The sequence below is a fragment of the Toxorhynchites rutilus genome, chromosome 3 (assembly GCF_029784135.1).
Source record: "Toxorhynchites rutilus septentrionalis strain SRP chromosome 3, ASM2978413v1, whole genome shotgun sequence".
NCBI lineage: Eukaryota > Metazoa > Arthropoda > Insecta > Diptera > Culicidae > Toxorhynchites > Toxorhynchites rutilus.
The window spans coordinates 87,603,240-87,631,072 of record NC_073746.1 but is presented as its reverse complement, the minus strand read 5'-3'; the positions used below and the strand labels follow the sequence as shown (position 1 = coordinate 87,631,072).

Here is a 27,833-nt window from a genome sequence, read left to right as displayed (position 1 = left end):
TCGGAAAAATTTCTCACCCAACCAGATCGATGTGCGATACGTCGCTAAGCTTGTGCTGCACCGCGCCTTTTTCCATTTCACTGGCCCACCGGGTGTAAGCACTGGCCCTGGGAAAAGAGCTGCTGTGGTTGTATGGCGCGAAACATAGATATAGCTAAGAAAAAATAGAGAAAGAAAACTCACCGAGCTGAAAATTCGTTCCTTCCGAGCCTTCCACCAGCCATTAGTGCGCTAGGCGCAGGTTTCGGTGAGCATCCGTCTGGTAGCGCGTTTTCAGTTCTACCCGCGCTTTCGCAACGATGAGGTCGCGCTTTTCTGAAATCTTCGATCGGAAAACGGGGTGCATATTGTGATGAAAACTTGCGTCTGGTGTTCGGTGGGATTTTATAAGTGGAATAGATGAAAGTCGATCAATCTACTTACGGCGGATTGAAGGGATAGGTCACTGATTGAGTGGTGGTGAACGATTTGGTCCCAACGATAGTCAACCGTAGCTTGTATTATAATGAGTTTATTGGTGCGACTGTTATTGATTCTATCGTTGCTAACAGGTAATTTAATCTGCGATAGTTATTATGGTTTATGGAAACGAGTGAACATTTGTTGCGAGCGGTGAATTCAAGTGTTTTCCTCCGTTTAAAGCGAATTGTGGCTATGAATTTATGTAGCATGGGTTGAAAAATGGCAAAAAATGAAGAAATTATGGAGTTGAAAATGATTAGCAAAGTGAAAAAAATGTGAACGATAAATATTTCGATGTTTTCAGAGATTTGCTGTTTATTTTCTGGAGGTGTCTTTGATCTCAACTTTTTCAAGTGTATGTGGCGAAAGGATTACGATTGTCCCCATGAGGATATACGATTTTTTCTTTACACAACGTAAGTATAATTATTTAAGTCATTTCAGTGAGTCCAACTGTCGAAACATTATATTGGAGATATTATGATGACCGAAAGTAACACCACTGTCTCTTTTGATATCTAATTGTGATAAATGTAACGCTTTCCATGTGTTCTATTTTTCTGGGTGTTGTGTCTCTTTATTATTATTTTTGTTTTCGCAAAAAGTAGCATAGGAAAGTTTTTTTTTATCCCATTTATTTATTTACTAGGCTCATTAGCATTTTATCTGTAACAGAGTCGAGTTTTTATCGTGTACATGTACATATGTTAATGTTTCTATAAATTGTAAATTACACAGTAGCTACTACCTACTACTACCATTTAGGCGTTAGGTTTTCTGCTCAATTACATTATGGTAAATTACACTGCCATTTAGGTGTAAGGCTATTCTATCTGTTCTTCCATTGTTCAGCAGACCGGACAGCGGAGACAGTTGATATTGATCATTGTTGGGTTATTTATAGAACAGCAGCCCGATGTTTCTTGCAGAGCAGAGCAGTTGTATGGACGAATCGATCTTATTTCGACCGTGGATCGATCTCCATCGCTGATGATGGTTGCGTGGACGTAGTTATTCTATAATAACACAAAGATGGTCAATTGAGGGCCCTGAGTTTGAACTCACGATCGATCGCTTAGTAAGCGAACGCGTAACCAAGTGGCTACGAAGTTGACCGGAGTTAAAAACCTACATTGATTCGATAATGATTTGCCTTAAACTGGCTCTAATTCAAATAGAGGCGAATGAACTGCAAAGTTTAAAGCCTCTTAAAAACAAAGAATCGAGTCGAAATCTAATTCAAAAAGAACGCAACAGTTATGTTGCTTCCATTACAAAGATGAAAAATGTTTGTACTGGATACTGATGTAAAATATTCAATCTCTGTAACATGTTAGTAATAAAAAAATTAAAAGTTGAAACATTCATGCGTTTTTATTAATTATCTAAAGTTCTAAAAACTCATGAAAAAACTTCATTGTTTCTATCAACCAAACCTTTAATCGCTCTGCAATTCGTTCTTGAACACTCAAGTCCTATCTTTTTTCAATTTAGCTGTAATATCATTTTAAGCACTGGCTGATGAGCATTCAAACCATTATTTTTACTCCACTGTGTTACCTAAAAATGGGAGGGTGGTGTCCAAGACACCACCGCATTGATAACGTAGAACTAAAAACTTCTTACATTCAATTCACCTTCAAATCAAATATCTTATTCGATATTAACTCAGGAAGAAACGTAATTTTATAATTCGTCGTCGAATTTAACAATCTGGTTTTGAAGTTACAATAAAATCACGCATTTGCCCATCTTAAGTCTCACCCTCAACATATAGCGTTGGCTAATTGCTGTCTACAGTGAAACTAAAAAAATGAAAGCCACTGAGTCAAACAATTCATACCTCCCGGCTGATGCAATGTAACATGTTAAACTTAAAAGTTTGCAACGTGGCATGCGCGGAATACTACTATAAAAACTGAACCAACCAACAAACGCATACTGGGTTCCTGGTCATCCGGAATTCTCGGAAACAAAGCCGCCGACAAGCCGGCTGGCAAGGGGAGAAATGAAGACCCTCAAGATATTCCTTGTCTTCCATCTAACATCATCCTTTGAGTGAAACGCATAAGCCGGGCTATATCCTGAAGAAGCATTCATCCAACCCATCTTCACAATATTAAAAACACTACACTTCCTAGGTTCGACTGAAACAACAGTCGATAAAGACCGGTTCTCACCCGTCTCCGGCTTGGTTACATTTTCTTCACTCGCTCCTACTTAATTGACAAAACAGAGCAACCGTTATGTTCCTGTAATGCGATCACCATTTTTTTTCCAAAATATATATTTTTATTAAGCCTCATATGGCCTGACAGGGCCGGGAGTTCAATATTTCGACAATGTTTGCCTTACAACTATATTAGTAATATGTAACCGATTACTCGCGGTTGGCTCGAGGTTAGTATTACAAGTGTTCTCATAATTGGGATGTTGCAGTCTGCAATGCTCTCTACGTGTGCCCGACACAGGATACTCCCTATTGGGATGCAGCTGACCATTAATCAGCAACGCCTCCTAGTCTGTACCCCATATCTAGCGTGGTGCGTCTTCTCGACTCGAGGAATCCAGGATAGAATCAGTGTTGTAAACGGTCGACATTTCTCTCAACCATCACACACTGCTCTTGCACGAGAGTCACAGCTCAATATGTATTGCGAATGTGACCAAGAAAGCATTGCTCGGTTCCTCTGAAATAAACGCACAGCCGCAAACACGACAATCAACCGAAACGTTTATATATTCTCTCTTTCTGTCTAACGTACCCAGAAGAGCGGTGAAAATATGCTATTTCCATTCTACCATTCGTGCTCATGACCATCCTTTAATTCCGGCTACTTTGACTGTAGTTTTAAGGTGAAGGTGGAAGCTAGCCACAATGGCGCTCATTTCTTTCATCTCCCTCCCTCACCTCTCGCCCGAAAATCAATAATTTTGCGAAACAGTGTGAAGAAAATGATCGTTTTCGCACACTTCCCATCAAGTAATATTAACCAAACTCTAATCGATTACTCACAAGATATTAAATTTTCATCTGCTTTCGCACCGTATAGTGAAGAACGTCGGAAAACTCGAGCAAGTGCTCTGAAAGTTAAATTTCGTAATAAAAATAAATCGTTTCTCAATCTTCTGCAATGGTTTTGTTTGTATTGGTGGAAGCATCGTTATTTTTTCGACACTGATGCCAAACAACATCATCGAAACAGCTATAAAAACCACTCAATAAAATGTTATTCCGGAGTCATAGCGTCCCATGTCATGAAAATCAATAGAATAAAATTGTGTTGAAATCAATACAATTATTATTTTTACGTTTAATGGGTCTATAATGTAAGTTTTAGCAACTTTAACATTGGGTAAGAAAATTGTATTGCAGAGCTCGGAACACTGCCACGGCTGCCTATGCTTTCAAAAACAGTAAACGGAAAAGTATTAAATTCAATCTAAATGCCTCGGCCAATGAAGAGAAGGGTTAAGGCTTTCCAACGTGAATATGTGAAAACAATACGATCAACGAAGGAAAATATTAAGGAATTATCAACATCGAGTTACTATGCGGAAGAACTTGTTAATACCAAAAGAGCCCCAATTCGCATGTGTTATAAATTTGCTCATGTTACGCTCGCGTATAATCAGAATCATATGCAAATGCACCTTCTATATATATTTATATTTTGCAATTGTTCATCGGAACATATCGTTCATACATTTTACTTTAGTATTGAATTGTTATTTGTTTTTTTTTCAAATGTATTCAAAGACTCGTGTCAATGAAGCGCCACACAGTCTGATAAGTGAATTGATCTATTTACGTGTGCTTTGCTCTTCTCTCACAAACACTATTACCCCATTTTTACACGAGGGTTTACCTATACTACTACAATGGCTAGCTTCCACCTTCACCTTAATGTCATTTGACATTAAAAATGCAGTGGTATGCATTCTTTTTCTCTCTTTATTCTGCATTCAAGCGTAGCTGCACATATACATCCATCTTCTCACTCACACATCACGATGGATGATATTTAGATGGATTGTTAGGATCAAAGCAACCGACAAACTATTCCCTATCAAGTGCGAATGTGTTGAATGAACGTTTCAAGTGGTGAGCGTTCCCTTGTTGTTTAATTACGGGACGATGAACAGCTAATGAATAAAACGGAAAAAACCGAAATATCATATGACATTTTTAGGTCGACGGTACTTTGACTGTTCATGTTATGATGTTCATTAATGACACAGCACATACGTCTCCATAATTAGTGATACGATGGTAACCATTAACAAGACTGGATAGAATAGTCACTAGCCGGCGCAATCATCAGCTCGTGTAGAGTTGTCATGAGCGGTACAACCTTTGGCTCTTGTTGAATGATCAGTGGACTGCACAACCTTCGGCTCGTGTATCTGTGAAGAGTGTGTGTATGTATTGCCGTGACTAAGTAAAAGTTTATAGATCGGATAGGAGGGATATGAAATCGGGACACAACGAAGGAAACATCATTAAACGTTGACATCGGCGTTTCTGAGGAACAGGATGAAGCAGAAGATCAGGATCACGGCTACCTAAGATATCCCGGACGGGGATTTCCGATTGTCTGCGTTGTGCCCTCAATGCTCTGGTGAGCTGAGAGCGGGCAGCATTAAACCGAATACACGACCAGACAATATGCTCGATATCGTGGTAGCCATCGCCATAATCACAAAGATTGTTTGCTGCGAACCCAATGCGATAGAGATGCGAGTTTAGGTTGTAGTGACTGGACATAAGTCGAGATATCACGCGAATGAAATCTTGACCTATATTTAATCCTTTGAACCATACACTCGTTGAGACCTTAGGGATTATCTTGTGTAACCAACGACCGAACTCATCTTCACTCCACATGCGCTGCCAACATAGAAGTGTGTCCTCGTCAGTGACAGTGACATGTGAAAAATTCATTATAAGCAATTTACATTTCAAAAAGTGTGGCTTCTGAAGCGCCCACCTTAGCTAGCGAGGCCGCTTTCTCATTCCCCGGAATCGAGCAATGAGAGGGAACCCATGCTAAGGTAATCTTGAATAATTTTTCGACCAAAACACTCAATAGATGTCTTATTCTTGTAAGCAAATAAGATGAGCGTTTATCAACTTTCATTGAGCGGATTGCCTCTATTGAGCTGAGGCTGTCTGAAAAAATAAAATAGTGGTCGATGGGCAGTGTTTGAATGATCCCTAGAGCATAGATTATCGCACCCAGCTCAGCGAACACAGAACAATGATCTCTGAGTTTAAAAGAGGCACTGGAATTTGCATTGAAGATGCCGAAGCCAGTGGACCCGTTTATGAATGAACCGTCAGTAAAGAACATTTTAGCAGATCTAACTTTCCCAAATTCTGCCGAAAATATCGGCGGAATGAAATCGGAGCGTAGATGATCTGGGATTCCATGGATTTTTTGTCGCATGGACAGATCAAGAATGACAGAGGAATATAATTGTTAGCCATTTTTGTTGGAATGTCAGCATACCAAGGATGCTCGAGTCCGACACAATGTAACTAAAATCCAAGATTTCTTCTCGTCCGGGACGAACCTCAAGAAATGAATTTGATTGCAATTTTGAAAGAAAGCGACTTTTCGACGTCTAGCAGAAAATGTCGCAATCACGTAATCCATATCTCTGTATGATGTAACTTATGCCAATCGACCAACCGAAACGCGGGATTCTTATTCATATAATGCTTGACATTTATGTTTCCTCAGAGCATATTACGGTAAATAGTGCTTGTAACGGAGCTTAGCGCTTATGAAAGAAATTAGTGCTGCACCTTATCACGATTCTTACGTGGATTTTAGGTGTTGGGTAACGAGTAGCTCAGCGGGCTGTACAACGGGGCGGGGTTTTTACGGGCAGCGATTCGTCAATGGATTTCCCTATCTACTCAGCTCTGGACGGCCCAACAGTGGTACTGCACTTGCCTCGGCAGTAGAGTGTACACATCACAAAAGAATCTTCTAGCAACATCAGATGTCCTCATTCGTGAGGAAAACCGAACTATAGCTACGAGTAACCAACGAAATTGCAGGAAAAAACTACGCGTTTTCGGAAGCGAGTAACAATCGACTTTTTACTTCCGTTCTACGTAAGGATAGTCCCATTTGATATCTATCATTAGGTGACATGGTTTTTTTTACGCGGATTTTCCAATTAACGCGGTTTTTTTTTACGAGGTACGTATCCTCCACGTAAAAAAAAACCTGGGTGTATTCCATTCATTCACATAAAATAACGCCACTTCTTGGTATTCAACGCCGTGAAATGAAATCGATACACCGCTTCCACTGACTAAAATCCCACTGCTGTTTTGTAATATTTTCCATTCCTCCGATTCTTGTATAGAGCTGTGGGTGTATATGTGTGTGATATCAGCATTAAGAATGAATGTTGTCTGCTCGCTAGGTGGATTGAGACTGTTTCAAATCGCGAATGGCTTCTTTATACAAAATAAGTTGAAAACAGAGTGCTTCCGTGGTCGAGTGCTTAGCGTCATACCGTCACACACATATCATACCGGGGCTTCGGTTCGATTCCAGTTCTGGTCGGGGGATTTTTCGTCAAAGAAATTTCTTCCGACTTGCACTGTGGTCACGCGTATTTTTGAGCTTGTCAAATAGAATAATTTTTAAGCGTATTATTTGGCATAGAAATCTCAACTAAGTACTAATAAAAGTGACATAAGTAATACAAGTGTCAACAAAGAAGAAGAAGTTGAAAACTGGCAGCAAGGAATTCATTAGTTTCCTGTCATTGACGGTTCGGGTAGGTAAGCGCACAAATGGGATTATGGAATCGTAATGAATAACATATCAAATAAATTTTAGAGATGTCCCAATTCTATTATTATGTAAATCATCTAAAGTCTAGCCAATGTTCAATGTTTGCTTAAAATCAATCATATTTGAAGTATCGGTATAGAATGTACAGATTAATAGGATTTGATGCTTTAGTGTCAATGCACTCCCTGCACTGCATGTGCATTGGCTGCACAATCCGCAGAGCAACATCTGGCAAAACCTGTATCTTCTTCTTTTTCTTTTTATACAAACAACAAACTTTGAAGTTCAAAAAGGTTAAATTAGTAAATTCAAAACCAATTCTCTCGTAGGCTGCTTGCTGGCTAGAGCCAGAAAAATCGCAGATGTCTTATACTCTCGCCTAGTGCATATTTTGTGCATGACAGAGCTTTTCTCCGTTTTTTCAGGCAATGTTGACCGTTTCACCAGGCTTCAATTGGTCATAATAGATCACACTAGGATTGGGCGATCTCGATTCTTAGAAGATCGATCTTTTCCATTCCGTTTTTCGATTTTTAGGATCGATCTTTTGTATTCGAGAAAATCGAGAGAACCTTTTTTTTGACGTAGGACTACGTCTTTCATTTCTATACCGGGGTGTAAAATCAAAGTTTCGAAAACGAAAGCATTACGCCGAAGACCGAGATTTTGAGTGTTAATAGCTCCTAAACAACTGAACGAAATGGTATGATAAACACTTCATTCGAAAGATAAAATGTCTACGCGTTCTATACTTGTTACTTACGTTCTATACTTGTTCCAAAAACTTGTTTCAATAGTCTTAAATTTGCTTTCAAAATAGGCTATTGAAATCACCAATCGGTATATAAGCGAGCGCCGCTCGGAAATCCACTCAGTTCTAATTGAACAGCGATTGGAGCATGTTGTCGCTGTTGTGGTGAAGCTCTTCATTTATCATGAAAGCGCGGATGAACGGTGTCACCAAGAGCCTGTTTGTGCACCTTAGGCCAGAAGGGAATCCATCAGGAGGAGAGTGATGCTACAAACTGTTCCCCGGGAAGATCTCGAAGCAGCCGCTACATACACACACATACACGCACGGAATTCTTTCCGTTTGGATCGAGAAAGATCCGGAAAATAATCTGCCAGTTCCTCTGGAAATTTAAAAATACATTCATGTGAAAGAGTTTATTTGAATATTTTCTATCCATGTAACACTGTGACCAAATATGTTTCAATCAAGTGCTATTAACAGATGGTTATCGAGTTAGCATTAACCACTGATGGGCTTCCAGTATCGAGGAAAATGTGGAAATATCTAATCGTTACTGAAAATAATCTGCCAGTTCCTCTGGGAATTTAAAATTACATTCATATGAAAGAGTTTATTTTAATATTTTCTATCCATGTAACACTGTGACCAAATACATTAGGTTTTGTGATTTTTCAATCAATCGCAATCAACAGGATAGCTTCTGAAGATTATTCTTCCCCATCAGTAGGATATTTCCGTACCCAATATTGGATGCATAAAACCTTGTGCCTCCAACGTAACGCTCTCGTTTTCGAAGTTCTCCAAATATTCATTCATTCAGAATGAATTCAGATTCAACTTCATACAAATGATCTCTAAATCAACGATAGTCCTACGTCACCCTTGCGGTTATACCATAGATATAACCCACTTCCTGTTTTTGTTTTCGAACTTTTCGATATTAAAAAAACTTTTTGTAGATTTGTTTTTCAGTATACATCGATTTTTTATCTCACCAAAGGCGACCTAACATGTTTTTAAACATAATGTCAACATTCGGAACGCTTCTTCTACGATTTATTTCTGTACATATGCTGACAGAGACAGAACTAGCGGCAGCTACTGATGGGATGAAGGTTGCGCATAGGAATAGGAAAGGTTGTTTTCTAGAACTGGCACCAAAATCAAGGATCGGCTTCGACTAAACGACGAATGTATGGCATGATTGGCTTTTATAGGATCAATGTCAGCTGAGTTCTGGACGGTTGTTGAATTTCTAATAATACTTTTTCAATTAATTTATTTAATAAAACGACTACCTGGCGATAAAAGATGAAAGCCCTGAGGCTGTGGCTTTCATGCTGAGAAACAAAACAAAATGCTTTTGATGTTTGAATAGAAATATGAAATTTATATTCCCTATTTAAAGGAAAGACGGCATTCATATAGAATAAGAAGATAAATCGAAAAAAAACTTTTAACAAATATTGATTCAGCAAAGATCGATTCTTTGGTGTCGATTTGATCAGTGGATCGATCCCTACGTCGTTTGGAGAATCAATTCGACAAGATCGAAACCGTTTTCAACGGAAGAAAGATCATCGCCTCCCTGCGAAAGTTCATGTGGATTGTTCGTGTGTTTTTCGAACTTAAAATTCTCAAAATGCAGCCAAAATTAAGAATCACTACGACTAAGAAATTGTTTCCGTTTAACCCGATTGAATTATGATTTAATAATTCCACGAATGGTAGTCAAAAATCCCAACAGTGATACGAGTTGTCTATAGGATATTATCGACAGCATTGAAAATCTAGAACGAAATGATTTTATTACTGGTGAGCAATTCCTCGCCAAATCATCCGACCATCTACGTTCTTCAATTTTTTTTTTCGAACAAATCGTAACTCGAAATTCAGATGTCTGTTTAAAATATGGTGTGGAGTTACATTGCTGGGAATTCAATGACTATTGAATTTAAAAAGCGAACACGAAATTATTGCGACACATTCAACAGGGCATAACTTTTTTACCATTGGGTAAAAATCAACCAAATTTTGCATACTTTCTCTTTGATGTGTATTGTCTACATGCTGTCAAACTCGAAGTCGTGTTTTTCGATTCAACGAAAATGGAGGTGAACCAACGCGAGTCGAGAGAACAAATTCTTTCCAAACACCTGGAATTTCCTGACCTGTCGCACCGGCATTCACCATTCAACCGTCTCCAGAGTGTTGAAGCGGTTCCGGTTGACGTTGGACCACGGCAAAGGAGCTGGAAGAAAACCGGGACTGGAGAACAAAACGACAGAGGGAAAGGTGGAGCGGATGATTAAAGCAAATCCAACCGTCTCAAGCGTCGTCAACGTCTCAATTTGGATAAAAAGATCGGCATGTCGCAGAGCTACGTCAAGAATGCAAAGAAGAGAACTGGACTACATACATACAAGGTACAGAACTTCCCAAACCGCGATGAGCGGCAACAATCGACGGCTAAAACTCGGGCACGGAAGCTCTACGAGAAGATGCTGACAAAATATGGCTGCTTGTGTGATGGACGACGAAATGTACATAAAGGCCGATTTTAAGCAAATTACGGGGTTGGAGTTTATCACTGGCAAGAGCAAGTTCGGTGTGGACGACAAATTTAAGAAGAAGGAAATGTCGAAGTTCGCCTCCAATTATCTCGTTTGGCAGATCATCTGCTCTTGAGGACTAAGGAGTGAGCCTTTCGTGACAAAGGGCACAGTAAATGGCGAGATCTACAAATCTGAGTGCCTCGAGAAGCGCCTTTTGCCGTTCTTACAGCAGCACGACGAAGCTCCGCTATTTTGGCCAGATTTGGCATCATGCCACTATTCTAAAAGTGTCCTGGAGGGGTATGAGGCCAATTCTGTCCATTTTGTTCCAAAGGACATGAACCCGCCAAACTGTCCGGAGCTGCGCCGGGTGGAGCAGTACTGGGCAATAATGAAGCGGGAACTTCGAAAGAGCAAAAATATAAAATAAAATCGATAAAAATATATTTTGGGTAGTTGTCACCTAATGTACAAGGTTAAAAAATAGAAGAGGGTCGCTTCAAAATCAGCTAATTTGGCGTGGAATCCATCAGGTAAAATTAAATGTATGAATGTTCTGTAATGTTTTGACATCAGTTTTTTGACGTAGGATTACGTGTTTCATTTCTATACTGAAGTGTGAGTTCAAAGTTTCTAAAACGAAAGCCTTACGTTGGTACAATAAGATTTTGAGCGGTCATACCTCCTAAACAACTGAACGAAATGATATGATAAGTGTTTACTTCATTCAAAAGATAAAATGTCTACGCGTTATGTGCTTGTTATTTATTGATCCAAAAACTTGTTTCAATAGCTTCAAAATTGCCTTCAAGACAGGCTATTGAAATCACACAAATCGGTATACCCGCGGGTGCCCGCTAGGAAATCCACTCGTACTAGAGGCGAATGAACTGCAAAGTTTAAAATCTTTATAATACGAACAAAGAAGGGAGAACATCCTCAGTTACAATTGTACAGCAATTGGAGCATGTTATCGCTGCTGTGACGAAGCTAACTCCGTTCATCATGAAAGCGCCAAGAGCCTATTCACGCAAACAAACGGCATTCGTGCGTCGGGTTCATTAAAAGTTCCCCCTAAGGGCAAAGGGAATCCACCGGAGAGGAGAATGGTACCACTAAGAAAGCGACCAAGAAAGCACCAGCATTAATACAGGTTTTCACTTGAGGAAATAAAGGCTGGTCATTGAAGAAAGCCGCCACACACACAGACGCATACACGCGCCACTCTTATAGTTTCGTGGTCTTAAAGTTAGTATCGATTGCCGGTGGGCGTCGAGCGTCGAGGGAGGAGACAGAGGACAAGAAGAAACCGAAACGATGTCATCGCTGCTACCAGGGAGAAGACAACAGTTACCACTGCCGAAAAACTCAAAGTCTGTGCGCCGAAGGTGAGCTGGGTTTTTGTAGCTTTTCTTAGTGACTGGCAATGGTCATTTTGCTCTTCCCATCACGCACAGGAAACTGTGAGAAAGAAAAACGAACTTTGTCGATAGAATTTCTGACCCGAACGGGAATCGAACCCGAAGCCCCCATATTGCCAAGCGCCATGCTAACCACTAGACCATGGGGACCTCACCTCATGACCGAGACGAAAGTTACTTGAGAAGTTTGATATCCTTCCAGGAACCAGCATCTCGGCAGAAGACATCGTCGAGGGCAGATTTAACAAAGAAAAAAATTATATATAAACATTTCCATCGTACTTCTAGGTGGATTGACACTATTTTCGTTACTCAAATAATCATTCAAAACATTTAAATGTTGTCAAATTCTCTTGAAATTTTTGAGAGATCGATATCTAAACATAAGTCTTAATAGAAAGTTAAAATCACTACTTTGACCCATTGCCACCCCCTCTAAGGGGTGAGATTGGGTCAATATTCATTTGATCGCAGTTCAAATTAATATTATTCAACAATTTCCTGAATACTCGTAAGTTCATCATTCGAGGACATATCTACGTAATCAGAATTGTGTTTTACTCTAATTTACGATAGTTATTCAACAAAAATTTCGAAAACTACCTTTTTTGACCCATTCTCACCCCCATGGACGGTATATAACTCGTAGACATTTTATCTTTGGAATGGAATATTCGGAATAGAATGGAATGAATGAATCATGTCACTTTGTTCAGTCGGTAAAGAGGTATAAAGGCTCAAAACATTGTGCCTCCAAGGTATGGCTCATGTTTTCAATATTGTGAATGAGCTTGAAATATTTTTGCGGCCCGAGTTAAAATCTTAATGAAGGTGTTCACGTTATTAATCAGAACGACCTATTATTGATTATTGACCTATTATTAGCTATGGATCAAAGATATAATGATTACACTAATGCCAAGCTTCACATTATACTATGCTTGATCATTATTGTTCTTTGGTTCATATGTGGAAGGTTATCTGGTGGCTTAATGCCGGGAAAGAATTACAAGAAGTTCAAGTTCAAGTTCAAGAAGTTCAAGTTCAAGAAGCGAAATCGATCAATGTGATTTGAAAGGTACACTTGTTGATTCTCCCAGTCTTGTTTGGAATGGGCCATACAAAATAATTGTCGAAATGCATGGTTTCAAAGTGCCTCATTACTGTGAAAAGATAAGAACCTTGATCAAAAATAAGCAAACTATAGGTTGAATGAAATTGCAAAGGAGCAGTGAATGTGAATGCTCCCAACGTACCCTAGTGACCCACAAAACAGAACCAGCACCAGCGAAACATCAAACGCGGCTGGAGCAGCATTTTATATCTGATCGTCTTACTCCTTCAATCCTACTTGCTTCAATCTATCTGCGAAAACCAGATTTTGCCTGAACTTGGCGTTCAATTCCTACCCTATAAAACAGGAAATAAACACTCGGAACCGTTACACACTGGAACCCGCAGCATCCGTTGGTATTCGTTCCTTAACACTTTCGTGTTTCCCATCGTGGATTTCGAGGCCATAACGGTGACAAATCAAGCGTTTTTTTTTATTTTATACCGTCTGATCATAATAGTTATGCGCTTATGCCCCAGCAGGCGGCCATTCAGCTCTGTATGGAAAACATCTCTGCTTGAAAACCCACAAATACTAAAACAAAAAAAGTCGAGCGAGTGTAATGATGTGGAAAATCGCATCTCGTCTCGCCACAACCACACATATATAACTCGCACCTGTTTCTTTTCAAGATCAATGTCGTGCTGAAAGTGAGTTTTCTTGCAGTTGCTTGGCGCCCACTGCTACTGATGCTGCTGTTGCTTATCCACATTCATCTACAGCAGGTTTGATGGTCACGCCCACTGCGTCCCGGTTTATGATCACTTGGTTAATCTGCAGACAAACAGTGCTATGGAAAACATGGAGAATGAAATGAAAACCTATGTTGCTATGGTAGAGCTGCACAAGTGCACGGAATGTTGAATCTCGGAAGTCCTGTTGAAGGTGTAAGTGACAATTATTTTGTCTATGTCTAGGATTTACAAGAAGGCTATAACATTTGATGAATTGGTTTGAGTTTAGGAAAATCTGCTATTCACAAACATGATAGCACAATTGTTTATTTAATGTTCCTATCTCCAGCCAAAAATATTCCCGAATCAATAGTGAACAATAGAACCGGAAGAACAATAATGTATCAAATACATAAGAAAATTCGTATATTCGGGTTCCAAACTATCATATGTTGTTTCACTTCATCGTTTATCTGCCAGTGCCGAGCAAAAATCGACCATAACTTTAGTCGGGATGGGAAGTCGTGCCTCTCATGTCATCCAACTGCACATCCATCGTGCAGTTTATATCTGCAGTCAATCTACACTAGCTTACTCTTTAAGAGGAAAATATACGTGGGAATCACACCTCACCTAGTGCTTACAAAGCAGAGCAAGTAGGACGCTAAACCGACCTTACGAACCACCGCCACCGGTTCTGCTTCAAACAATGTGGTGAAAACAAACAGGAAATGTTGATTTTTCGATTGAACCTGTGAACCGAGTCAATGCAGTGAAAATTACTATTGTTAGCGAGACGACAATCATTTGATGCATCTGTCAGTTAGCGCTATGTATGAAGACGAGGTGCTCGCTGTAAGCTGTATTATAATTTCTGCCACAGTGCTGGAAAGTTTATGTGCGCACATTGTTTAAATTGAATTAAGTTCGTTATAGGACGGAACGACCATAAAAGAACATCTTCAATAAACAACAAACAGTGGTACCGGTCCTAGCGCACTGAAGATATAAACACAAACGACGAGTTTTCCAATATCGAGGGCGAACGCGTGAAAAATCGTTTACACCAATTTTCCACTCGCTGAACATTTGTACCCATCAACTCCGTTGTCGCTTTTCAATCGAAAGTGAAAAATTGTGCGTAAACTTTCAAGCAGTGTACACGTGCGTACTTTTGTTTTAACCGATCTGTTTGATTCGTTTTTGTTTTGTACCGTATTTTACAGCTCCAACAGACGAGGCAGACTGATCGATATGAATTATCCAAAGACGATGTTCAAGACCGGCTTTAAACCGCATCGCGAAACGGCTATCATCATCCATGGCTTCAACGGGACGCAAACGAGCCGACACATTATGTTCCTAAAGGACGGTAAGAGCGTAAACAAACAAATAGATACAGTGTATCAACAAATTGTTCGTATTGCATTCAGAAGCTTTATTTAATGATTTGCAATTAAAATCACTGCTGCAGGATCACTCGAAGCATTTCATTTTAATTTTTAGTTTATGATTTCTATGCTTATGATTTTCTGTGCTGGCTACAAAGAGATACTGACTTAGCAGCCCCCTGATTATCTCAGCTCAACCGTTGTTTTCAAACCAATGTTGAATCTTTTCCGCCATCGTTCGGAGAATTCTCATTTCTTATTATCCCAATTCTTATTATTCAGCATTGAGCGCCCTATGCTGATGAGGTGGAAACAAATATTTTTTTGAAACATATAAAATTTGAGTACTGTCATGCGTGACAGAAAGAAACGTCAAACAGGCAGGACAATAGGGGCAAAAGATCATTGTGGCTTATCATTGTGCTGACTTTCATTTTGGTTCTCCTCGATAACTTAGAGTTTCATTGTTTACTTCAAAATCACCTTAAATTATATCCTTAAATTACCTGTTGTGCTAAAATTATTGAATTGTGCACACACAAAACGTGGACAGTTAGGATTCTTCCATTCCAAACCTATATGTACACTTGTAAGTGTAAGTGTTAATTAAATTAATTATATCATGAATAAAATTGTAACTATGTTACAGCTTGAAGCATAAACCAACAGAAAAACTGCGTTTTTCGTGCTGTCGAGATTGGTCTTACAATAACTCCTCCCCCCCAACAAAATCTTCAAGAATTTTACTACGGGGATCGAGATGGAAGGACAACAAAGATCCGCAGGAACAAGCTGCCAGTCTTGCACCCGGCCGGACACTCACAATGAGAAATGGGTCGCCTGCGACCAATGTAATCTATGGGAACATTACGGTTGCGCGGGGGTAAACGATTCCGTGAAGCCGTAGCTGGAGCATCGTCTACTCAGAAACCAGACGCACCGCTTTCAAACACCAGATATCTTCGTTCAACAACGATCAAATCCGGATCTAAAAATACGAAGCAAGGATCTAATACAGCGCGATCGACTACTCCAAGTACGACTTCTAGTACACGGGCTCTTCGTTTGCAGAATGAGCTGAAACTGGCCGAAGAAGAACAGATCCTGAAAGAGAAGGAACTGGAAGTGCAACAAGCAATGAAGAAGAAGGAAATGGATGAAGAACTCATGAAAGAAGAAGCGAAGCCGCGTCAGAGGAAATTACAAGACGAGAAATCGTTCCAGGAGAAGCAGCAGATGGTTGGAAAGGAGTCTCTAGAAAAGAAACAGACCATAATTCGACAATTGAGCGAGTGTGGCAGTCGGAACGGATCGATTCTCGACTCCGAACAACGGGTTTCCAATTGGTTGGAACATTGTTCTCCTGAACCACGCGAAGATCAAAATCCTACTTCGATGGTGGTATCCGCAGGTGCAACGCCGTTAGTCAGTCAGAACCCACCAACGCCAAGCGATAGCCAACGTCAAGCTGCAGTTCTTCAGAAACCCTCGAGCTACGTTCCTGCACAAGCTATTCCCGCAATGACACACAGCATCCCGATGTATCAGCCATCTATGTCTGGCCAACTGAATTGGAATCCTAACACAATCATTCCGAGCCAGGTATTTACCCATCACTGTGGTGATTCCAGACAGCAGATCCAGAGCTTCGCGGTTCCAGCATACCAGCAGCACGATCCGGCTTTTCAGCCAATTCCATGTGGCAGTCAAATGCAGCCACAATCGACGAGTAACCGGGAACCAGTAGCGCCCGCTGTAAACCCAAGCGAGCCACAACGTATGCAGAATCCGAATGCGCCGCAATACACTTACGGAGGACCGATTCCCAGCGTCGCTCAAGGGGTTCCTCCGAGCCAAACACGAAATGTACAGCAAAGACCAACTGGTTCATTCCTTACGGCACTAGATGCACACCAGGTGGCAGCAAGGCAGGTGATGGGGAAAGAATTGCCATCCTTTTCCGGTAATCCCGAGGATTGGCCAATTTTCATCTGCAGCTTCGAGGAATCAATTGCAGCTTGTGGCTATACTGACGCCGAAAACTTGATTCAATTACAAAGATGCTTGAAAGGGCATGCGCTTGAATCAGTGCGTAGTCGACTTCTGCTTCCTTCGAGCGTTCCTCAAGTAATAAACACATTAAGAACCTTGTACGGCATACTCGAACTCCTGATCCGATCGCTACTTGAAAAGGTCCATCGAGCTCCAGCACCCCGACATGATCGTCTCGAAACGGTTATGGAATTTGGTCTAACCGTTCAAAATCTAGCCCATCACATAAAGGCAGCAAACCAGTTTACGCACTTGGCCAATCCGGTGCTCATACAGGAACTTGTCGAGAAGCTCCCCGGTTCTCTAAAAATGGAGTGGGCGGTCTACAAAAGCAGACAGCCATACGCGACGCTGGCAACTTTCAGCGACTTCATGTCAGGATTAGTGACTGCAGCAAACCAGGTATCCTTCGAACTACCATGTTCCAGCCGGGACTACAAGAAGGATCCACGAAAGCCCAAGGAGAAAGGTATACTACATGCCCATTCCGCGATGCCAGCTGCGTCGTCGTCTTCAAACGCATCGGCAAACCGAAAGAAATCAGGTAAGCCTTGCGCAACATGTGATCCAGAAGGGCATCGAGTATCCGACTGTCATCAGTTCAAATCGTTAAGCATCGATGAGCGGTGGAAAATTGTCCATCAAAAGAGTTTGTGTCGTACATGCTTGAATAGCCATGGAAAATGGCCATGTAAATCCTGGTTAGGGTGTGGGGTTGACGGTTGCCGCCTAAAGCACCATACACTCCTACACTCCCTTCAATCCCCTCTGAATGTCTCTGCCAGTCATCTCACTACGAGCTACAATCTTTGTCCCATGTTTCGGGTGCTCCCAGTAGTTTTGTATGCGGGGGCGCGCACAGAGGTTGTATTCGGTTTCATTGGCGAAGGGCCGTCAATAACTCTTCTAGAGGAAACAGTCGCCGATCGCCTGGGTATTTCCGGACCTGTAGAACCTTTAACCCTACAGTGGACAGGTAAGATAACGCGGAAAGAATCACAATCGCGGCGACTACAACATGAAATTTCGGGAGAGGGTAATTCGAATCGTCATAAGCTCAGTGAAGTTAGAACGGTTAGTTGTTTGGTATTGCCTTCCCAATCGATTAAGGTATAGGGAACTCTGCGAACGATATCCACATGTGCGTGGACTCCCTGTGAAAGATTATGATCTGATCCGACCAAAGTTATTAATCGGATTGGACAATCTTCGTCTCTGAGTTCCCTTAAAGTTATGCGAAGGGGCACCAATGGATCCGATAGCTGCAAAGTGTAGGTTGGGTTGGAGCATCTACGGGTGTGTTTTCGGTACACCAGAACAGCAGAGTGTTGTTCATTTTCATGCGGCGCCATCTGCCGATCCGGACCAGCAGCTGAACAATCAACTTAGAGACTACTTCACACTAGAAGACGTCTGTGCAATTGGGCCGTGTGAATTTCTGGAGTCGAACGAAGAAATGCGTGCGAGAAAGATTTTGGAGGAAACAACACGTCGCACTGATCACGGTTTCGAAACTGGACTCTTGTGGCGCACCGATGATCCGGATTTCCCGGACAGCTACCCTATGGCAGTTCGACGTCTAATGTCTCTGGAAAAGAAGCTGGCAAGCAATCCTTCCTTGCAAGAGCGGGTCCGTGAGCAGATAATGGAATACGTACAGAAGGGCTACGCACACAAAGCAACCACATCAGAACTGAGGAATGCAAACGTACGTGGTTCCTGCCATTGGGTGTCGTGGTTCATCTCAAAAAACCGAACAAAGTGAGGCTAGTTTGGGACGCTGCTGCGACAGTAAACGGGGTCTCCTTTAATTCAAGACTTCTCAAAGGACCCGATCTCCTAACACCTCTTCCAGCGATCCTCAGCCTTTTTAGTCAATTTCCGGTGGCCGTTTGCGGTGACATCAAGGAAATGTTTCACCAACTCCTAATTCGTATCCAGGATCGCATGGCACAATGCTTCCTCTGGCGAGACACTCCAGCGAATCCAATAGAAATCTACGTCACGGACGTTGCTACCTTTGGTGCGACCTGATCACCCGCCTCCGCGCAGTACATCAAGAACATCAATGCACAGGAATTCGCTGAAGTATACCCGCGTGCTGCCACAGCAATCATGAAGAACCGTTATGTGGACGATTATTTAGATAGATACTTGACCGTTGAGGAAGCTGCTGAGGTCGTGAAGGAGGTTATTCATGTCCATTCGATGCAACCATTTGTGTGTCCATTCACGCACGTAGGCGTCGACAATTTGGGCCCGTGTGAGTCAAGGTAGATCGCAGTCAGGTAAAGCGCTGGGTCGCCCTATTTACCTGCCTCACCGTCCGCGCCGTGCACAGCTTGTCTACGGTGTTGTGCATTATGACCGAGATTTGTATGTAGACGCGGATCGCCAGCGGTGTTCTATTCGGATAATGGCACCTGCTTCCAAGGTGCTAACTGTCAACTAGAGGAGGAGATGGCGGAGAGCAACGAGGCTCTAGCAACTACGTTTACGAATGCACAAACTGATTGGAGGCTCATCCCTCCAGCGGCACCTCACATGGGCGAAGTGTGGGAGCGCCTCGTAAGATCCGTGGAGACAGCGATTGGTAGCGCTCTAGACCACCCTAGAAAACCCGATGACGAAACACTGGAGACTATCATCTACGAGGCGGAAGCGCTGGTCAACTTCAGACCCCTTACGTACATTCCGCTCGAGCCAGCGGATCCAGAGTCGCTAACCCCCAACCACTTCCTGCTGGGCGGTTCAACGGGCAATAAAATCCATCCACCAGTCGATGTGGATGTTCATGCTACATGTTCGGTACCGTATTTTGGAACAGGTGGATAAAAGAATATCTCCCGGTCATAACACGTCGTTGCAAATAACACGTTGACGAGGTCAAGGAGTTGCAGGCGGGCGACCTTGTGCTTGTCCTGAACGGTACTGGCCGTAACCAATGGATCAGAGATACGAGATAGAGGAAACCATCAACGGCCGTGATGGAAGAGTCCGCCAGACACTAGTGCGGAAGCTAACGGCATCCTTCGGCGACCTGCAATCAAGCTGGCGGTGTTGGACGTCAGAGAGGAACTTTATTCAAAGTCGCGCTTATTTTCTGTTCGTTGATTTTTTTCTTCAACATTTCCCGAGAAGATTTTTCTATCGTTCTTCGCTTTCTTCCAAATTACCTTGACTATCCCCAATAAAATTTATATCTGAACTTGGGACAGTTTACTATACGAGATATTCATTCAAAATCTTTTAAACACTTTTAAACGAAATCTGATGGAAGGCTGGATGTGCTGATTGAAGTGATTACAATGGTTTTGCATGTAACAATGGTTATTTATTTATTTATTTATTTATTTATTTATTTATTTATTTATTTATTTATTTATTTATTTATTTATTTATTTATGACGATGCTACATCCCTTGAAGAGATAGAATTTGAACACAACATTGTTCCGCCTATGCACTCGATTCATATCTGCAGCTCTCCAACTCCCGACCGCACCGATTCTTGCCAAGTTCTGCTCCACCTGGTCCAACCACCTCGCTCGCTGGGCTCCTCTCCTTCTTGTTTCTACCGGATTCGGTTTCGAATATCTCGAATATCATCAGCCCATCTTTGTAGGGCTGCTGTCCGGCAATCTTGGAACATACCCTGCCCATCGCAATCATCCTGGACCTTAAGGATTTGCGGAGCCCATAGTAGGCACAACTTCCATTGATTATGCGTCTTCGAGTTTCACGGCTGTTTCCGTTGTCAGTTGTTATCTACGACAAATTCCTCTACCACCTCGAGCTAGTCGCCGTCGATCACAACACTACTACCAAGAAGAACTTTGTTGCGATCAATCGCTCTTGCTAGCATGTATTTAGTCTTAGACGCATTGATCCCAAGCCCAATCAGCCCTGCTTCGTGTTTCAGTCGGGTATACAAGTCGACAACCGTCGCATGTGTTTTTTCGAATATGTCCACGTCGTTGACGAAGCAGATAAACTGACTATATTGTAGAAAATCGTGCCCCGCATGTTGAAGCCACACATAAAAAGGGCTTAAAAGGTTAAAGTATTTTACACCATCTCACATCGGAAGACGTCTGAGTTTTGCAAAAGCTCACATGAACCGACAGTGGGTCATGGTATTTTGTAACAAAGAATGTTTCCATGAGAATACATTTTGCTATATACTATAGCGAAAAGTTCTTCAATGTATAGGTTATCTTCACTGACGAAAAAAAGTTCAATTTGGATGGTCCTAATGGTTTCAACGGGTACTGGCGTGATTTACGAAAGAAGGAACAGTATTTTTCAACCAGTAATCTCAGCAAGCAATTATCTTTTTATTATTGAATGAGTTTTTTTTGTCAACGACGACGGATATCGGTAAGAAGGATTGCATAGAGACGGTTCTCAAGATCGAGCAGATGACGAACAATCTCCTGATCCTGGTCCAGAGTAGTTTTGATCCTTGCTTTATCACCTACCGGAGATGTGGCCGATGAGTGTTGTTTGTTGTCATGCCCTACTCAACGTTGGTTCTGACTGTTTTCAGCTAAATATCAATCCAGTTCTGCCGTTACATTTACATAAGCACAATACTGAGCTTTGATACAATGAGGGTCTTTCAACTGCTTGGTGACGCGAAAAATGAAACCTAAGACCCTAGATGCCTTGGTGATGATGTACGAGATATGATCGCGGAATGTTAACTCAGAATCTAGAACGATTACCAAGGTCCTTGATAGTCATAACACGGTTTAAGGGAATATTGCGTATTTTATACGAAAATGTAACAGGATAACTCTGAATACGGTTCAGATGAGCTCCAAATAGCGCTCTGTTCAGTCATTTCTAGTTTTTGTTGATTCCAGAGTAACGGGTTTTCCAAAGTACACAACGGAAATTGGAAAATTTTCTCAAAGTAAAACGTTTTTCCCTTTTCAAGCATTTAAAATGATTGGTAGTCCCGGGCGGGCCACGAGAATTGCAGGCCGTCTTGTTAGGGACGAATTGATCAATCGCATAGAGGATAACATTAGATAAAGACTACGTGGCTACCTCGATATCGCATTCATTGAGAATGTCATCCCAGTTAATACTTATGAAGAAACGATTCATTGAAGAAAAAATCGAAACAAGTAGCGACGATTTACGCAATGAAACAAGAAGCGGAGGGTGATGGCGACATATTTTCATTAAATCGGAAGGAGCTTTGATCACTGTTGTGTTGATGACCATTTCTGAATTGGTGAAACATAAGTCGAGCATACGGTTGTTATCGTTGAGGATTCCGTTCATTTGGCACAAGCCAGCAGTACTAAAACTGTCCAGTAAACGTTCAGTTAAACAGTTCATAGATGAGTGTGATGAATATGGATACAAGTGTTTACTTGTACTCTGAGTCCAACTGATGTCGGACAAATTGAAATCACCAAGTAAAAGAAAGTTGTCAGTCAGTGACATTTGATTTGTTATCCAATTAAGCGAGGAGATATGCATATCTATTTCGGTTAAATCGTTTATACGATCTGGAGGTACATAGGCGATGCCAATATAAGTGGTGTGGCTATAGAACGACACGGCAACCCAAATTTGCTCAACAATACAGCTATTAGGAGGAAGCAGCTCTCGTGATATGAATTTCGAATTTATGGCTAGTAAAATTCCGCCACCACTGGTCTTTGTACTATTCTCAACGGATCGATCTGAACGGTATACTATGTACGGACAACCGAACAGTTGTTGCGACAACGTATTACTATTAAGCCATGTGTCGGTGAAAGCGAAAATATCATATGACACATCAGAACATGCTAGATAGTATTCGTTGATCGAAGTGTTCATTCCGCCGACATTTTGATAGTATACAATTATGTCGTGGCTCGAGACACAATGGGAGAGGAAGGTTTGTATAAAAAAGCGGCTTGTATTGCTCGAGGACCGCTTTGATGACCAACTGATTCGAGTTGTAGGTCATCGGGTGGCAGTAGCTGGATTGCATCGGCTGATGGTTTCCGATTATAAAATGGAGATATAGATACACCTTCTGGTCAAAAATCCTTGCATGAAATCATTCTAACGATTGTCTCGGGAACACTTATTTTGAATGAGATGATTGATAAGGGCGGCCCCCTTCTCGGTTCAGACGTAACAACTTGTGACATCGAATATTTGATGGGTCACCGTTACATCTCTTCGAAATACAGGGTTTTCCATTTCGGGCTTCCGAAAGTATACAGCCCTGCGCTGACAACCGTTTGACATAGCTGTCAACCAAAGCGTCATATCGTTAGTTGAATGTCAGCCATTTTACAATATGGATCGTTTTAGCATCGCACAACGTTTTTAATTTTGTTAAATTATACTATAAAAATGATGAAAAACCGGCAAATGTTTTTCGAGCATTACGGACGGATTTTGGTCGTCATGGATGGCCTACAGAGCACACAATCGCTAACGTAGTGCGTAAATTCGAACAAACTGGATCGGTAGCGGATATTGTGAAACCTGTGCATCATCGTAATGTGCGTTCGGTCGAAAATATTGCTGCTGTTGCTGCCAGTGTGAAGGATGACCCGAATGTTTCGATTCCACGGCGTGCTCAGCAATTGGGCTTGTCAAACACATCATTGTGGCGAATTTTGCATTTGGACTTGCACCTACATCCATATAAAGTCCAACTGGTACAAAAATTAGAGCGTGGTGACCATGGAATGCGTCGGACATACGTCGATTGGGTGAACGAACAAAAGCAGCAGAATGCTGAATTTTCGCATCAAATTTTCTTCAGCGATGAGGCACATTTCGAGCTCGGTGGCTATGTGAACACCCAAAATTTCCGTATGTGGGGCTCAGAAAATCCACACGTGATTGTTGAGAGGCCATTGCATCCGCCAAAAGTCACTGTTTGGTGCGCATTATGGTCTGGTGGAGCCATCGGGCCGTATTTCTTTGAAAATGAGGACGGCGAGAGGTAACTATGAATGGTGAGCGCTATGGCCGCATGTTAACCGATTTTTTTTGCCACAAATTGAAGATATGGATACGGATGACATGTGGTTTCAGCAGGACGGCGCCACGTGCCACACAACACGACCGAACATGGCCATATTGCGAACGAAATTTGAGGGACGCATAATTTCGCGTTTTGGTGATGCCAATTGGCCGTTCAGATCATGCGATTTGGACCCGCTAGACCTTTTTTTGTGGGGTTATGCGAAAGACCGTGTCTATGCCAACTCTCCGCAAACTCTTGAACATTTCGTGAAGTTATGACCGAGATACCGCCCCATATGTGCCGAAAAGTCATCGAAAATTACCTGTCCCGATCAAGGTGTGCGAGGAAGCCCTAGGTGGACATTTGAATGATGTTGTATTTCACACATAATGGCATAAACCAAACTTTAATTTGAAATAAAAGTTTCATCGAAATTCGAATTCTAAGTGTGTTTTATTTCAATTTACTTTCGGAATTTAAAGTTGGAAAACCCTGTACAATGAGTTATGTTTTCAGTTGTTTCTGTTGGCATGATCCGCGTCAAGTAAAACCAACCAGAACGGCGCAAAATAGGAGCGACAGAGAGTGTGGGAAGTGTAGGTGTGCGTCTTACGTTAGTCTCAATAGACCTACTACTATCACTAACATTGTCTGCGTTAGTTGGTAAACGCATGTTTTTTGCGATGTTTCGTGAATTGGTTCCGGATATCAGAACACCAGTGTTGGTACTGGTTGGGGATCTCCGTTGTCCATTTTGATTGGTAACTGGTATTAATGAAGATTGAATCAGTGGCGTAGTATCATAGCTAGCTTCGGCTACACATATATCGGAGTGTAAATTACCTGTGAGAACTAATGACGTGGCTGACGTAGGTGAAAAATCTGTAGCATTGCTGGTATAGCGATTCACCGCGTAGAAAGCCTCCTTGTTGATACCACTGGTGCAGCGAAACTGGTCGTAGCCACTGAGTGCTGATTACCACTTATGTGTGGTTGTGATGACACTGATGTAGTGGCTGGAGTGCTCACGTGATGATCGACTGTTGCAATCTGCGGGTGCCTCATGTTGATGGTATCTGACGACAATGGAGAATTTGACAGAGGCGTAGCATCTCGCCCAGCAGCGGCTGGGCATATACTAGTGAGAATATTACCTGGGACAATAGTAGACGATGCTGGCACAGGTGGGAGAAGCTGAGTAACGTCCTTGTTACCTGAAGTTTCAGGATTGCTCAAGCTAATTGCTCAAGATTTTGTCTTCCAAACATAAACACGAGGCATCTACAAAAAATAAGGACGGATTTTTTTCTATCAGTGAAACACAAACCAGGTTTCCAAAATTTTACAACTAAAACACTTAAATTCTACTAGCGCAATTCACAGGGACTGTCTCGCGTTTACTGACCCGTTTTAATTAGTTACTTGCTTCGACAAAAAATCTATAGGGTGACTTGAAACGTGAGATATAACAAGTAGGTACGTACAAGGGACATCGGGAAATTCGCAGACAAATGCTGGATGAATCAGGTGGTGTCGATTTTACCCTGATTTCCCCAATATTTTATTTCCTTCATAATATTCGATACTTTTATCAAAGTTGATCACGAACGGCTGCTAAATATCACCGAATTAACGCTTCCGCATAATTCCCTATCACTTTATATGGAATGAATAATTTTGGGTCCAACTGTTTTTTTTACAATTCATTTATTTTTAAGGCTCAATCGCATAAGCTTTGCGGAGCCGCTAATTCAAGATTTGTATATACAAAATTTCAACTAAATCTATGTTTAGTAGAATTTGACCGATTACTCGCGGTTTACTTGAGGTTAGAGGGGCAACAATGGGTCCAACTGTTCAGAAGAACTACAAGCTGAATGTGGCTCGGATGGGGGGAAAAGCAAAAAATCTCTCCCGAAACAACTCGGTAGTAGGGCTTCTTCATGAAATACAGCAAAATGCTGCCATTATAAGTAATTATCTGGTATTTTGGGTTCGTACAGAATTTGTTGCCCTATACTCACATTTTTTGACATCAATTTCGTTACTTGCCCCCCAAAGTACACCAACCGGAATGATGCTACCATTGATTCCAATACCGGTTTCAAATGCGGAGTAGGTATTGTACAGCATAATATCAAAATATCGATTCTGTTGACTATTTATTGATTAGTCGGTGAACATTTTTAACAATGAGTACATATTTTATTACTATTTTCTTCTTTATATTTTTTATACACTATAAGGGTATCCGGATGCATTGAAGTTTATTATGTTGGAAACACCATTGGATTGAAGCCATATCCTCGCATTTTCATAACAAAAAAAATCCGACAATTTTATTTGATTTAACGAACGATACATGACTGATTTGTTTCAATCTAGTGTATACCATCTTAACAATTTGCTGAGAAACAAAACCCTACAAATGTCAATTTTTTATTTCTCTCCATTCCTTTTGCTCTCCAAAATCACTCGAAAGCTTACCTTTCTCGCAAGTTCAACGTATTCGCCGTGGATTGGGAGAGAATCTCGCGATATCCATGCTACTTATCGTCGCTGTCCAACACGAAGCTAGTCTCTCAATGTACAGCGCAGGTATGTTGGGTCTTATGCTTTGTTGAATGTTATGTTCTCCTGCCATATTCATTTGTTATCAGTTGTTTCATACATCTTTTCTCAGCTGTACTCTTTGCTTACCCTCACCGGGAGCCGCAGCAAACAGATCACATGCGTGGGTCACTCACTTGGTGCGCACATCTGCGGCATGATGTCCACCCATTTGACAAAGCGCCAACATAAAATCATAGGTAAGCTATGTTCAGTCGTTCGTGCTCGAATTGCCGTTCTAGTGTTTTGTTTTTCCACCACATGCCGTTGTAGATTTTTTTCGTAATGTGTTTTCTTTTTTCAAACCTACCATTGCCTAGGCCTAGACCCTGCGAGGCCGCTGATAGAGCAACACGCATCGGATCAGTTTCGCCTGACGAGGGACGACGCCAATGTGGTACAAGTAATCCATACCAATGCTGGCTTCTTTGGTCAGGGTTCTTTCGGCGGCACGGTAGACTTCTGCATAAACGGTGGCCAGAAGCAGCCGTTTTGTGACGAAAATACTATAAGTAAAAATTTCAGGTTCATAAGTTTACTTTTACTCCTTGATTATCGCTCACAGGATTGGAACAAGCGCGATGTAGTCACTTTCTGAGTGTGTGCTTTCTGGGCAATGCAATTCTTTCCCGCAAACGGATGATGGCGTTTCGTTGTCCATCGGGATGTGTGAAAAGTAACCGACCACCGTATCTCCCGGTGCGTTATTCTGGCAGAATTCGAGGGAGGATGAAGTATTTCCACATTGGACAAGATACTCCAGAGGAGTGAGCAGTAATTCAAGTTTTAGAGCGCTAGTTACTGATGATTTATTTCTAATTTCAGCCTTACTGGTGGCTACTGTATCCCACAGGAACGGGTGAGAAACTGTCCGTTGGACTGAATCGAGGCTGGTTACCCGAAAGTAGAAGTGTGTACAAATGTGATATAGTTATGAGTAATGATTTTTGTAAAGTTGCAATTAAGTAAATAAAAAAAAAAATATT

At 41.6% G+C, this 27,833-nt stretch overlaps 1 protein-coding gene across 2 annotated transcripts; it reads left to right on the top strand.

The window, feature by feature from the left end:
- The first annotated feature begins 260 nt into the window (after positions 1-260).
- On the top strand, positions 261-27,833 carry LOC129776826 (pancreatic lipase-related protein 2). 2 transcript variants are annotated; one of them, XM_055782700.1, is made up of 8 exons: positions 261-551; positions 767-878; positions 15,028-15,173; positions 26,720-26,835; positions 26,921-27,047; positions 27,168-27,359; positions 27,413-27,614; positions 27,673-27,833. In XM_055782700.1, exons 1-8 carry the CDS (start codon positions 506-508, stop codon positions 27,728-27,730), a joined length of 999 nt encoding a protein of 332 aa, XP_055638675.1. In that variant the 5' UTR covers positions 261-505; the 3' UTR covers positions 27,731-27,833. The 2 variants fall into 2 exon arrangements, with proteins under 2 accessions (XP_055638675.1, XP_055638676.1); XM_055782701.1 differs by lacking the exons at positions 261-551; positions 767-878 and adding an exon at positions 14,685-14,938.

Bases quoted from the DNA above. Each gene is read 5' to 3' on its own strand.
- LOC129776826 (XM_055782700.1), top strand. From the start codon at position 506: ATGAGTTTATTGGTGCGACTGTTATTGATTCTATCGTTGCTAACAG. The intron at 879-15,027 runs GTAAGTATAATT...CGTATTTTACAG, and splicing joins CGATTTTTTCTTTACACAAC to CTCCAACAGACGAGGCAGAC. The intron at 27,615-27,672 runs GTGAGCAGTAAT...TTCTAATTTCAG, and splicing joins GGACAAGATACTCCAGAGGA to CCTTACTGGTGGCTACTGTA.